Source organism: Pristis pectinata, chromosome 6, assembly GCF_009764475.1.
Source record: "Pristis pectinata isolate sPriPec2 chromosome 6, sPriPec2.1.pri, whole genome shotgun sequence".
Classification (NCBI taxonomy): Eukaryota; Metazoa; Chordata; class Chondrichthyes; order Rhinopristiformes; family Pristidae; genus Pristis; species Pristis pectinata.
The window spans coordinates 99,819,286-99,832,947 of record NC_067410.1 but is presented as its reverse complement, the minus strand read 5'-3'; the positions used below and the strand labels follow the sequence as shown (position 1 = coordinate 99,832,947).

General features: G+C 42.6%; 1 protein-coding gene across 1 annotated transcript in view; it reads left to right on the top strand.

Moving 5' to 3' along the window:
• LOC127572097 (sodium/hydrogen exchanger 9-like) overlaps nucleotides 1–13,662 on the top strand; it is a 363,415-nt gene that overhangs the window by 338,436 nt on the left and 11,317 nt on the right. The window contains exon 15 of the mRNA XM_052018976.1: nucleotides 10,981–11,086. Coding sequence (XP_051874936.1) covers nucleotides 10,981–11,086 — 106 coding nt within the window. The remainder of the gene's footprint in view (nucleotides 1–10,980; nucleotides 11,087–13,662) is intronic.

Here is a 13,662-nt window from a genome sequence, read left to right as displayed (position 1 = left end):
TGTCCTGTTGAAACTTGTGATATATGTGCTGCATGATATATGTGCACATTGGCTGTGACCGATCTTGTTTTTAGACAATTTTATCTTGTCACTAACAGCTGTGTGTTGTTGCAACAGTGCATTTGTGTAGAATGTTCAAGAGATTCTGTCTGGAGAAACCTTCCATAAGGGGGAAAAAAAACTGTCTTGACACTTTAAGCCTTTTAATGAAGTTCCCAAGTTGGTTAGAATTAATGATATTTTTCCAGTGGTTCAAGGGATGCTGAGACATGGTGCAACAAACAAAATGCTGGAGGAACTCGGCAGGTAAGGCAGCATCTGTGGAAGGATATGGACAGTCAACGTTTTGGGTCAAGACCCTTCATCTGGACTGAAAGATAGTGGGGAGATGACCAGTAAAAAGAGATGAGGGGAGGGGGTGGGAGCAAGAGCTGGCAGGCGATAGGTGGATCCAGGTGAGGGAGGGTTGTGGGCAGGTGGAGGGGGAAGTAGCGACAGAGGCTGGGAACTGATAGATGGAGGTAACCCTTTGCTGTAGAAGATGGAGCCTGGTAGGAGTGGAAGGTGGAGCATGGAACTAAAAAAGGGAGGTGGAGGGGGAAGATGCCCAGTGGGAGGATGGAGTGGGTGGAGGAGGGGAAAGAACCAGGGTGATTGGGGGATTGAGGAGGAGCTGGGTAGATCGGGAGGAGGGAGAAAATGGACAGAGGGAGAAAATGGACAGAGGGAGAGCAGTTATGGTGTCAGAAGTGCTGGCTGATGAAGCTATGAAATTTGCATCACATGCCTGATTAAAACAATTCCCTGGGAGAGATCCCTCCCAACTGGGATAATATCTGAGTGTATGCTGAGAGACGGTGAACTTTGAGATTGTTTACACAGAACATGAAACCACCTGTGCCACTAAATTCCCAGGCACGTGGTTTGTCGAAAGAACAGAGACAGTGGAAAAGTTTGTACTGTATATCAAACTGCCTGTGACAGATAAACCAGGGCACATGAAAGTAAAAATGTTTTTTGTCCTTCACTGGACACAAAGCAAATGCACCATACCGTCAACCTGTCAGCTGAGACCCAGGAAAATGCATTTTCATAGATTGCAGCCTGCCTAGAAATTAAACAATTGACTGGTACCAGTTTTTGGCACAACACAGAAACAAGGGGAATCCTTTATTTTCCTTTTGGAGGTAAATTGTCAGCAGGTAGTAATAGTTTACACATTGGAAAGATGACTTCATCAGAAATTGTGAGTCCAGTCTGAAGGAACAGCTGCTACCTGCAGTGGAGTTAACTCTAGAAAGGTTCGTAGAGATGTGCTAAGCCATGGAGCTATCCAGAGTCATGCAAGAAATGTTGGATGGGCAACAGTCGGAAGTGAATGTGGTGAAGTTTGGGACAAAGGCCAGAAAAAGCAAAGGATTGTAGATGGTGAGGTTGAGTGTCTGAGAAAGAAATATTGGAATTTGTTTATTATTGTCACTTGTACCGAGGTACAGTAGAAAAACTTGTCTTGCATACTGTTCATTTAGATCAATTCATTACACAGTGCATTGAGGTAGTACAAGGGGAAACAGTACAGAATGCAGAATAAAGTCTCACAGCTACAGAGAGAGTGCAGTGCAGATAGACAATATGGTGCAAGGTCATAACGAGGTAGATTGTGAGGTCAAGAGTCCATCCTATCATACTAGGGAACTGTTCAATAGTCTTATAACAGCAGGCTAGAAGCTGTCCTTGAGTTTAGTGGTACATGCTTTTGTATCTTCTGTCTGAGGGGAGAAGAGAGAATGTCCGGGGTGGGTGGGGTCTTTGATTATGCTGGCTGCTTTACCAAGGCAGCGAGAAGTATAGACAGAGTCTGTGGAGGGGAAGCTGGTTTCCGTGATGTGCTGAGCTGTGTCCACAACTCTCTGCAGTTTCTTGTGGTCCCGGGCAGACCAGTTGCCATAACAAGCCATGATGAATCCAAATAGGATGCTTTCTATGATTAAAAATTGGTGAGTGTCAAAGGGGATATGCCAAATTTCTTTAGCCTCCTGAGGAAGTAGAGGCACTGGTGAGCTTTCTTGGCCGTGGCATCTACATGGTTGGACCAGGACAGGCTATTGGTGATGTTCACTGCTAGGAACTTGAAGCTGTCAACCCTCTTGACCTCAGCACCATTGATGTAGACAGGAGCATGTGCAACGCCCCCCTTCCTGAAGTCAGTGACCAGCTCTTTTGTTTTGCTGACATTGAGGGAAAGGTTGTTGTCATGACACCATGTCACTAAGTGTCTGTCTATCTCCTGTATTCCGACTCATCGTTATTTGAGACATGGGCCTCTATGATGGTATTATCTGCAAACTTGTAGATGGAATTAGAGCAGAATCTGGCCACACAGTCATGAGTGTATAGGGAGTAGAGTAGGGGGCTGAGGACACCAGTAGGGGGCTGAGCCTTGTGGGGCACCAGTGTTGAGAGTAATTGTGCTGGAGGTGTTGCTGCCTATCCTTACTGATTGTGGTCTGTTGGTCAGGAAGTCAAGGATCCAGTTACAGACGGAGGTGTTGAGCCCCAGGACTCAGAGTTTGATGATGAGTTTGCTTGGAATTATGGTATTGAAGACAGAGTGGTAGTCAAGAGACAATAGTCGAATGTAGGCGTCTTTACTGTCTAGATGTTCCAGAGATGAGACAGAGTGTGTGATGTGGATTAGAAAATCATTTCTTAAAAGCAGTGCACAATGGAAATATCATTGGAAATCAATGGAGTGGACAAGAAATGTTATGCAACATACTTCCTATCTATCCACTTGGGAAATGTTTTGTATCATGCTGCATCTACCTGTTGATTGGATTGCTTATGCCTGCAACCCAGGGGTTGAGAGAGACTGCTGTATCCAATGTATCATTCGGCTAGTGAAGATTTCCCCCAATTCTGAAAATTTCCTTGTACGTGGAAAGGAGCCAGGACCAATGCGGACTGCACTACCTGTACTGATGGATGAAATGCTTCTTCTGCAGTTTGACAAGGCTCAGTCCAACATCTGAAATTTTACAACTGCATGTGTCCACTTGGCACCTCGTGCATACATCCCTGCTGATGTTTACAAAGTGCATGTTTGTCTAAAGAGGGGAAGGAAACACCGTTCCAAAAAATAAATTGTAGGTATTTGATAAATATAATTGCACAGTTAAATAATTATCTCCCACTATGAACGAAGGCAAGGAGTAGCCATGGCACTTTTCCTTTAGATCAGAGTAGTGATTGCAATATGTGGTTAAACTTTTCACTGCTGCCCTTGAGTCACAATGACTAAATGAGAAACTCGCCAGGGGATTATGCTAACTGAATGATGAGGTCATACAGATACACTTGTGCCCTTTCATTATTGTGTTACAAATAAGCCAATTTCCTACTTTCCGAATAGTTTCTATTTTACAGTGACACTTTACTGCAGATTGAGTTTTGTGGTGATCTCTTTGGGCTTTGACATTAAATGATGGACAGTGATTGCAGCTCTGGGACTTAAAAGCAAAGTATACAGGGTGCCTGTCTCTTTTATCCCTCCAAACTAATCAGCCTTGTGTTTCATCTGCTGTCTTTGAATCTAAGGGATCACAACATGTGCTTTCCTCTCTATTTGTGAAATAACCTCTCCAGCTTTTTTAAAATAAAAAGATTTTGAAGGTGATGAAATAGCAAGGTGACATTTGATGCAAAGTAGGTTTATTACTGTGCTGGGATCTGCAGAGCTCTTAGATAGTGACAAACAAATGTGTTCTATTGCAGGTGCTCATTAGCCCTCCGCACAGCTAGATCTCCACTTTGACAATGTGACATAGAACAAATTATTGATAGAACTGTCTTTTTGTGGTTTGAGTTAAATTTAAGTTCAATTACAAACTTGAAAAAGGAATTTCAGTTTTAAGAATTTTAAGAGTGAATTTTCTTTCAGTATAACAATGGTGGAGAAATGATGTGATTTTTCAGAGTTTATCTTGTCCTGTTTGCATGAAATTTACAACACTGAAATGGCCACTCAGCCCAATGGGTCTATGCTGGTGTTTGTGCTCCAGTAATTTCCTGCCATCCCTCTTCATTCAACCCCCTATCAGCGTCACAGCAATAACTTTTATTCATATAGCATCTTCGTAGAATAGTTGAATATCCTTGGTGCTTCAAAGGCTTTGCTGGACAGAATCTATGATGAAACCATTTAAGAAGATGGTAGGATGGATGACCAGGAGCTTGATCAAAGATAGACAGAGTTGGGGATCTGCATTTGAATATACATAATACAAAACCTGAATGTTCACACTTTTGGGCTTTCCACTGAAATGATTGAGTTTCTGGAAGCCATTACTCAATGTATTCTATGCTGCCACACAGTATAATAATTAAATAATTTAAATGTTTATATAAGGCACATTTTTGCATAGAAATTGCATTTAAAGATTACATTAGGTGCATTAAGACCCCCCCCCCCCCACTTAAAGATTGACAAGGATCAGTAACTATAATCTAAAGTATTCTTTCTTTGAATACTACTCGTTGCCAAAGAATTCTGACTGGAGATCCTAGCACTGTATTAAGGAGCAGTTCAAAAGTGGAGAGAAAGGGAATTGGGGAGTGAATTCCAGTTCTGAGTTCAGCACTGCCAATGGCCAAAGACCAATCAGTGGTGAAATGATGAAAATGTGGTTTGCAGAAGGAATGAGGATCTAAGCATTGGGGGACATTACAAGGATGGGCAGTGTTGAGGGGGCTTGAAAGCAAGAATGGGTATTTTTAAAACTGAGGTGACCATTAACGGAGAGTGGGTGTAGGTCAGCAGGTGATGGGGGAAGAGGACTTGTTGCAAGTTAGGACATTGGCAGCACTGTTTATGGTGAGGAGAGTTGGGGAGGTCAGCCAGAAGTGTCAGAGTAGTCGACCCTGGAGGTAACTGAATGGAGAGGATTTCAGCCACAGATGAGCTGAGGAAATGGCAGAGTCGGCTGATGATGTATTGGTGGAAGTAACCTCTTGGGGTTGACGCTGAAATCAGGTTCAGGTTCCAAGGCTGTGATCTGTCTGGTTCAACTCCAGACAGTTGCCGGGGAATAGATGCGTACAGTTGCCAAGGAATGGAGATTGTGGTGTGGACAAAACACAATGGCTCCAGTCTTTCCAAGAGTTGGAGGAATTTCTGCTCATTTAAACCTGAATGTCGGACTCTAGGTCTGATAATTTAGAGACAGTAGAGGGGTTGAGAGAAGTGGCGATGAGTAGAACTGGTTGCCATTAACATGCAAACTTCATCTTTCGGGTGGTAAACTTGTTTTCCTTCAAATTCAGGCCATTTTCCTCCATTGTCTCTTGCATTCAATATTCTTACTATCCTCTCTGTAAAGGGTTTCCTGTTATCAGTGCATTTTGGAAATGGTGTGTTTCTAATACCATATCATACAAGCTTCTGGCTCCTCTTTTCTTCCGTAGCTACTTATTGAAATGTGGTTCCACTTTATTCCTGCCCCGGCAGTCTCCAGCATATCTTCTTGTGTGCTGAGGTATGGTTTCATGCCACTGCTAAGATACTGGCAGCTATTTGCCTCTGACAGCAGTCCCATTGCTCTTCCCACAAGCAGGCTTTGTATCCCTCCCCTGGGCCAAAGCACTGCCACCCTGGACCCTCTCAGACCAGTTTTTTGTGGGTATCATAACACCACTTCCCATCATGTGGCAGAATTGCAAATCTCGCTAATACAAGCGCAAGTATTAGCAAGGAATTTGAAATCACCTTCCATTTGGAAGGCCTGATGTTCTTCATTTTTAATTTGACTGTGTGTGGAATTCAAGCACAAATTCCAGCCGAACTGTCAGGACTAGACATGGAATCCACTACTTTAATACCGTGCCACTCCAAGCCCAATCAGGCTCCCAACCATTGGTCCACATGAAGGGGCTTGACCCGAAACGTTGACCGCCACTTCTCTCCATAGATGCTGCCTGACCTGCTGAGTTCCTCCAGGTTTTTGTGTGTTGCTCCCAATCACCAGCCCTTCCTTATCCTGACATCTGTCCCGGAGGCTGTGAAACACACAAAACTACACTGCAGCTGTTCATGCTACTGTAGCTTTCATTACTGCACCACACTATGACACTATAGTGCTCCTAATAGCAAATACATCTGCTTGTATGCTGATGTTTACAATGCTGTATCTTTAATTCTCCACCCCACACTCCCAAAAACACAATTTCCCCACTGTGAGCACGGGCTTCCTAAACCTACTAAAAACTTGACTTTTCCATCACATTTCTCAGTTTATAAAGATTACATTTTTGTGAACTATTCATGCGACCTTTTGTTTAACTGTGTTACTATTTGAACTGCAACACAGCAAATACATTGGTTACTATATTGGAAAGAAACTGTCTTGCCCTCGCTGCTAAGTAATACGCTTGCATTCTCACTGAGTTAGTCATTTTGTGTTGAGAGGCAATGATTTTAACTTTGGCACAAAGTCATCAGACTGAAAACAGGATATTTTAGTTAGCAGTAGGATTTTTTTGTTTTTTTGAGGGTATATTCTTACAATATCACCTCCTGTGAACTGCACTGGAACTATAACCATTGCAAAGCAACTTTAAATAAATTTCCCAATGATCTGCCTGAACATTTTACTTTTCAGAAAATAAAAGCTGCTGGCACATTTTTCTGTACATTCTTTACTAACCTTGTTTAATTTTCATTTAGGCGTAGCTTGTAAGAACAGAACTCTGCTTGCCAGACTTTGTGGGATGGGAATGGAGGGAAATACTATTAGTTTCGTCTGGATCTGCCAACTCGGTACCTACATGTTACCTTGGATGAATTCCACTTCCTTTGATATTCCAATTTCTGCTATTCCACAGCACGACTTGTAGTTGTTGGTACTTGTAGTTGTTATGGTCAAGTCATTTTCATGTCTGTCCAGCAAAGATTGAGCTTTTATTCAATTTTAAATTCCTTGTAAACTTCTGCCTTTTTGGAACAGCCAGGGTATTACGATCTGAGTCAGCAATACATCATACGTTGAGAGCACAGAGCTAAATTTAACTCTGCCTATTGGTGGGAACAGCCCAAAGTCTGAACTGCTGCATGACCCCACTTGCCACTGTTCCTCAGGTCATTTAAACGGTGCCCCATGTGACTGCCTGAAGTGAGTAGAGGTCTTGTTATATTATGCAAATTAAACCATGACCTTGAGTTCCATGGAGTTCAAACACTTTTTGTTCCCCCAATCGCTGGCCATTCTTGATTCAGGCAAGAAATTGCAGACTCTTTTGAATCTTGGAACTGTCACACCATTGTCAAAATTTGATTCTTCCTCTGCAAGGACATCTTGCCTCTGCAAGAACATTACATTTTCAGAGAGTGAAACAATACTGAAAAATAATTTCCAAATGTTGCTGTAGTTTCTAGAAAGGGCCAAATCAGATTTTTGTTTGTGCTTTGCTCTGTCTTTACTAAATAAAACCAAGGATTAACTTCTCTAGAGACTATTTCTCCTACATGTACAGAGCAATATTGTGTTTAGCTGAACCAAGAAAAGCTTTAATTACAGACAATATTGATCCCAGTCGTATTCTGCTTCCATAATGCTTTCACAGTGCCTTGGGGAAGCTCAAACTGTTTGAATTGGAGCTTGAGTAGCTGACCCCAGTCCCACAGGACCTGACCAGATGACTTGGATCAGTTCTATCTTCCATGGGGCAAGCCAGGCCAGCCCACCCGGGACTTTATCCAGGCTGGTTTGACTTGGTGACAGCAGTGTTAGACCCTCGGCCAGTGAAAGGACAAGGATCTTGACTCGGGCTAAGGGGATTATTTGTGTCGGTTTTCAAGTTTGCTTGGTGTCAGCATCGAGATGTCTCTTCAGCAGGGGAGCAGACAAAAAATGTTGTCCCTGTCTACTTCCTGGGCATCAATGTCACGATTTCCTCTGCCACAGTCGGGCAGTGACACCAACACATGGTGAGGTGAGTGAGGGACTTGGAGTGCGCTTTCTGAGTATGGGTGTCCTTTGGCTCTGTCAGAATCTGGGCACAATAATTTGCAAATGCCTTTGGATCAAGTCAGGTTGGGGAAACTATCAAAGGAGTCAAACTTGGGACAGGTTTGGCTCAGCCAACGGTGGGTTATGTTTTAAGATATGCAAGCAAACCTCTAGGCAGGACTCCACCTTAATATCATAACTTGTTCATTCTTGTGCTGGGGTAATTCAGAATCCATATGAAATTAACAAATTATGCAAAAATTGTATGCACAATAACATCAGATTGGAGGTATTGTGCTCCCAATGTTCCATTCTACTGCAGAAGTGGTTATAGCTGTGTACTCATTGTAGTGTACAGATGTGTGAACCCATACCACCCCTCTAACATCCGTAATCCCTGGATTGGATCTGATCTCACTCGGGTGGGTAAAATAGGTCAGATACAGAAGTCCAATGCAATGCTCTTTTAGTAGTTTATTATACCACAAATACCAGCATGTTATCCATTTTTTAAACAACATGCCTTTTGGGTTTAAATACCACTTGCATGCACATTTTTCTTTAATTCTCTCAGATTTCAAACATCACTTATATATGTGATCACTTGGAGCAGTCTTTTTTTCCTGTGTGTATCAATGATCAAATCAATCTGTAGTTCCCCTGACAAGTTGCTAATATTTCCCTTTTCAAGCACCCTTTTTAGAATTCCAAGCTCGTGCATATTACAGTTGTTTGATGTAACTCTTTTTTTATTATTGCAACTGTTTGTGTGTTGAGTTCTTAAATTGGCTGATTTAATGGATTAGTCCATTCATCTCAAGAAAATCATCCCATTTGACGTTTGACTGTTGTCACTAAAAAGATGATCGATGAAGGAGAAAGTTCTGGACTTATCAGCATTTTGAAAGGTTAATGATAACTCGAGTATTTTTCAGAGGCCGTGGGGATGAAGCCAGATTTGCTGGAGCTGTGTTTGCTACCTGTCATGTTGATATTCATCTCTTATTAACAGCTTCGCCACAGGAGTTGTATGAACAGGACAGAGTTGAATGTGGACAAATTCATGTTGTGGTGTGCTGGCTACTTTACCCAATTCCTTGGTTCAGGTTTTCAGAAAATCACAATACTACAATTAGCATACAGCTTGTTGCCTCATTAATATCAGATTGTTTTGAGTTAAATGTGTTCTTGCTTCAGAGTTGGCTACATGTGTAACTTCCTAAATCCTGTTACCAGAAATTTCAAAACACCCTCCTCATCTCAAAGAAAATTTAAGTATTACAAAGGCTTAAATGTTTTCTTTTAGTTCTCTGTACATCCTGATAGGCTGTGTGGATAATGGGGACACCTTGCAATGTATTAACCATTGAACTGACAGGAACACAGCAACCAATTTCACAGAGGGTCTCAGCCAGAGAAGTGTGATGAATAGTTAGCATTTAATGATTGAGGGATAAATATAATTTTGGACATCAGAGAAACCCTTTTGCCACACCCAACCCCTTTCAACATTACTAATAGAGTTGTATCGCTCAGAAACAGGCCCTTTGTCCTGCACATCCTTTTTGCCTAACTACACTAATTCCATTTGCTACATTAGGTCTGTATCCTTCTATGCCTTGCCTATTCAAATGCCTGTCTAAATGTCTCCTAAACATGGTGATTCCGCTATCTCCTCTGGCAGCGAGTTCCAGATATCAACCACACTCTGTGTACATATTAATTTTTTTATAAGTAATTTCCCCCTCAAATCCCTTTTTAAGCATCCTTCCTCTCACACACCCTCGTTTTTTTATATCCCTATCATAGGAAAAGATTCTACCTATCTATCCTATCAGTGCCTCTTATAGTTTTATACAGTATACCTCTATCAGGTCGCCGCTCAGCTTCCTTGGCTCCAGGGAAAACAAATCCAGCCTCTCTAATCTCTCCCCATAACTAAAGTTCTCCTTTCAAGTAAATATCTCCTCTGCACTCTCTTCAGCGTAACTGTGTCCTTCCTCCAGTGTGGCACCCAGAACTGTACATAATACTCCAAGTGCGATCTAACTAGTGCTTCGTGAAGTTGCAACAGTATGTCCCAAATTTTATATTCTATGGCCTGACCTATGAAGGCAAGCATGCCATATCGTCCTCATCAACCTATCTAACTGTGTGTTGCCACTTGCAGGAAACTATGAAGTTGAATCCCAAGGCCTGTCTGTTCATCAACATTCCATAGCATCCTCCCATTTACTGTGTATGTCCTATCCCAATTTGACTTCCCAAAACTCATCACCTCGCACTTGTCCATTGGTCCCCTCCATATCACAGAATTTTACTTCTGCCAGAGAGGACCAAATGGGGGCTGCTGCTTTTAACCTCTCAACCAAAAGAGAGTGTGGTATGTTCTGAACAGGAGTCGCAGCCCGGGTTAAGCCACGAATTCTGACTCCAAAGCAAGCGTGCTGCCAGTGAAGGTACAGGCCATGGTCAGAGTTTCCATCTTGTAATGTATTGAGATGCACCTGAAAATAATAAATAACAGGAGAGATGGGGCAGTTTCTCTTGGTACAATATCACTGCATCGGCCACTAACCATGTACTAGACCTTGCACATTTAAATCAGATCTGACCTACCTCTGGATTGGCATACTCTCCGCTGCACAAATGTTTCAATGAAGACGCGCTTGACACATGAGATTAAAAGTTATGGGTTTTCATGCTCTAAGTAGGTTTTTCTTTAATATTTCTGTTTTTTAACAGTGCAGGCTTTTGTCTAATGTTGATGGTTATTTATCACACCCACCCAATTTCAGCTTACCATACCATCATGAATTTCAGAAACTCTCCGTACAAAGAACTGTATGTTTTGTACTCTGCTGTGTAGCTGTCATTGTAACCTGTGATATATACTTGTGACATTTATTAATCAGTCTATTTGAATTCAGTGCCAAAAGCAAACAAAAAATGACATTTCCTCAACTACACTGCAAAGGTACTTAAAGCCAGTTCTGACACATGCTGGTCCACCGCTCACAACAACACTGCCAACCTGGTGTGGTCCTATCGCTAAGCTGCTAACCAGTCCCAAAGCACATCAGGTAAGGCTGTCATTTCCTTATTCTGGATGTGATAATAGAGAACTGTAAAACCTTTTGTTGTCAGATCATGGTGAATAACTGCATTAAACCCACCTACTTTCAGCTGTTTCCACCACAACAGTAGTGACGATTGCTAGGGTATAAATCTTCTTTTTGCCAATTTTTGCTGTTGCTACAGCTCCTGCAGGCTTAGCCACCCTTTGCCAGCCCCGTCTGACTTGGTTCATTCACCGTCAGTCTCTGTCTAGTGTCAGCATGTGAAGTTCTCATTGACTGTAACTAAGCTGGGCCTGAAGCTTCAGCCACAATGTGAATCAATACACCATTAAGCCATGCGTAACACTCTGCAAGAGCTAACTTGCCTGGAGCAAATACAAAGTATAATGTAAAACAAGTGAATTAGCAGCTAGATCACATCCTTGTGGGTTAATAAATCTGGTTTGTAAACTATATCCTATATTGGGTTTGATCTTGGAGGAAGGGCTTTGTTGAATGTTAAAACTGAGCTGATGTGAGCCTGAACAGTCCCGATGAACATGCAATAACTGTCTGCAGGAGTTGCACAAAAAATGCTTCTTCATAGCTTGCAGTAATACAGGTTCTGACAATAGGCAAAGGGACAGCGATGGATATTAGAATGAATTGAAACTGGAATAAAATGCAGGAAAGATGTCTGATGCTTTATTTTCTGAACAGTTGTGTGCAATGGCAGTGGGTACAGTGAAGGAACAGGGAGAAGCCACTTCCATCAACACTCATCTGTAAATCTACTGTTGCTGCTGTAAAGAAAGCTGAACTGTTTGCAGATGATCTACTTCATCTTCAGATCCCCATCACAACTGTAGCCAGTCTTGGCCAATTCAATTCACTCCACCTGATACCAAAAAAGTAGTTGAGATTACTGGATACAGCACAGGCCATGGAATCGGACAACATCCTAGCTGTAGTGATCCAGAATTAGTTGTGCCTCTAGCCAAGCTGTTCATGTACAGTTGCAATACTGGCATTTGCCCAGATTTGAGCTGCTCACAAAAAGTAGGAGTAATCCAATCTGGTTAATTGTTGCCTGATGAGTCAACTTTCAAACATGAGCAAAGTGTTAGAACTGTTAGTAACAATGCTATCAAGTAGGAAGTATTCAGTAGGTCAGGCTGCATCTGTGGGAAGAGAACACTTCGTCAGAACACTTTCAGTTTCAGACTCTCAGCATCTGCTTTTTTTTTCAATGCTATCAAGTGGCATTTAATCAAAGATAATCTACTTACTGAGTTTGGGTTTTGCCAGGGCCACTTAGCTGTTGTGGCCATTACAGAGACTTGGCTGTCGCAAGGGCATGATTGGCTGCTTGATGTTCTGGGGTTTAGATGATTCACAAGGGATAGGGAAGGAGGTAAAGTGGTGGGGGGGGGGGAGTGGCATTGCTAATCAGGGACGGTATCACAGCTGTAGAAAGGGAGGATGTCATGGAGGGATCATCTACTGAGTAGGTGTGGGTGGAAGTTAGAAACAAGAAGGGAGCAATCACTCTGTTGGGAGTATTCTATAGGCCCCCCAATAGCCATCAGGACACCGAGGAGCAAATAAGTAGGCAGATTTTGGAAAGGTGCAAAAATAACAGGGTTGTTGTCATAGGTGACTTCAACTTCCCTAATATCGATTGGCACCTCCTTAGTGCAAAAGGTTTAGATGGGGCAGAATTTGTTAGGTGTGTCCAGGAAGGATTCCTGACACAATATGTGGACAGGCTGACGAGAGGAGAGGCCATACTGGATCTAGTGCTAGGCAATGAACCTAGTCGGGTAACAGACCTCTTGGTGGGCAGCTTTTTGGAGATGGTGACCACAACTCCCTGACCTGACAGGGATTGGAGCAGATGATACGGGAAAGTTTTTAGTTGGGGGAGGGCTAATTACAATGGTATTAGGCAGGATCTTGGGAGCGTAAATTGGGGACAGATGTTTTCAGAGAAATGCACAGAGGAAATGTGGAGGCTGTTGAGGGAACACTTGCATGGGGTTCTGGATAGGTTTGTCCCACTGAGACAGGGAAAGGATGGTGGGGTAAAGGAACCATGGTTGACAAGAGAGGAGAAATATTTAGTCAAGAGGAAGAAGCAAGCATACTTAAACTTTTGGAAGCAAAAATCAGGCAATTATAAAATCAGGAAAGTTATAAGGTAGCCAGGAAGGAACTTAAGAAGGGATTTAGGAGAGCTAGAAGGGGACATGAGAAGGCCTTGGCAAATAGAGTTAAGGAAAACCCAAGGCATTCTACACATACTTGAGGAACAGGAGGACGACTAGAGAGAGGGTAGGGCCGCTCAGGGATAAAGGGGGAAACGTGCCTGGAGGTATACTTTGCTTCAGTATTCACTAGTTAGAGGGACTTTGATGAATGTGAGGTCAGTGTAGAACAGGCTAATGTGCTGGAGCATGTTGAGGTTAACAAAGCAGTAGTGACATTAGGATAAATAAGTCTCTGGGACCGGACAGGATATACCCCAGGTTACTACAGAAGGCGAGGGAAGAGATTGCTGGGGCATTGACGATGATATTTGCGTCCTCTCTGGCCACAGA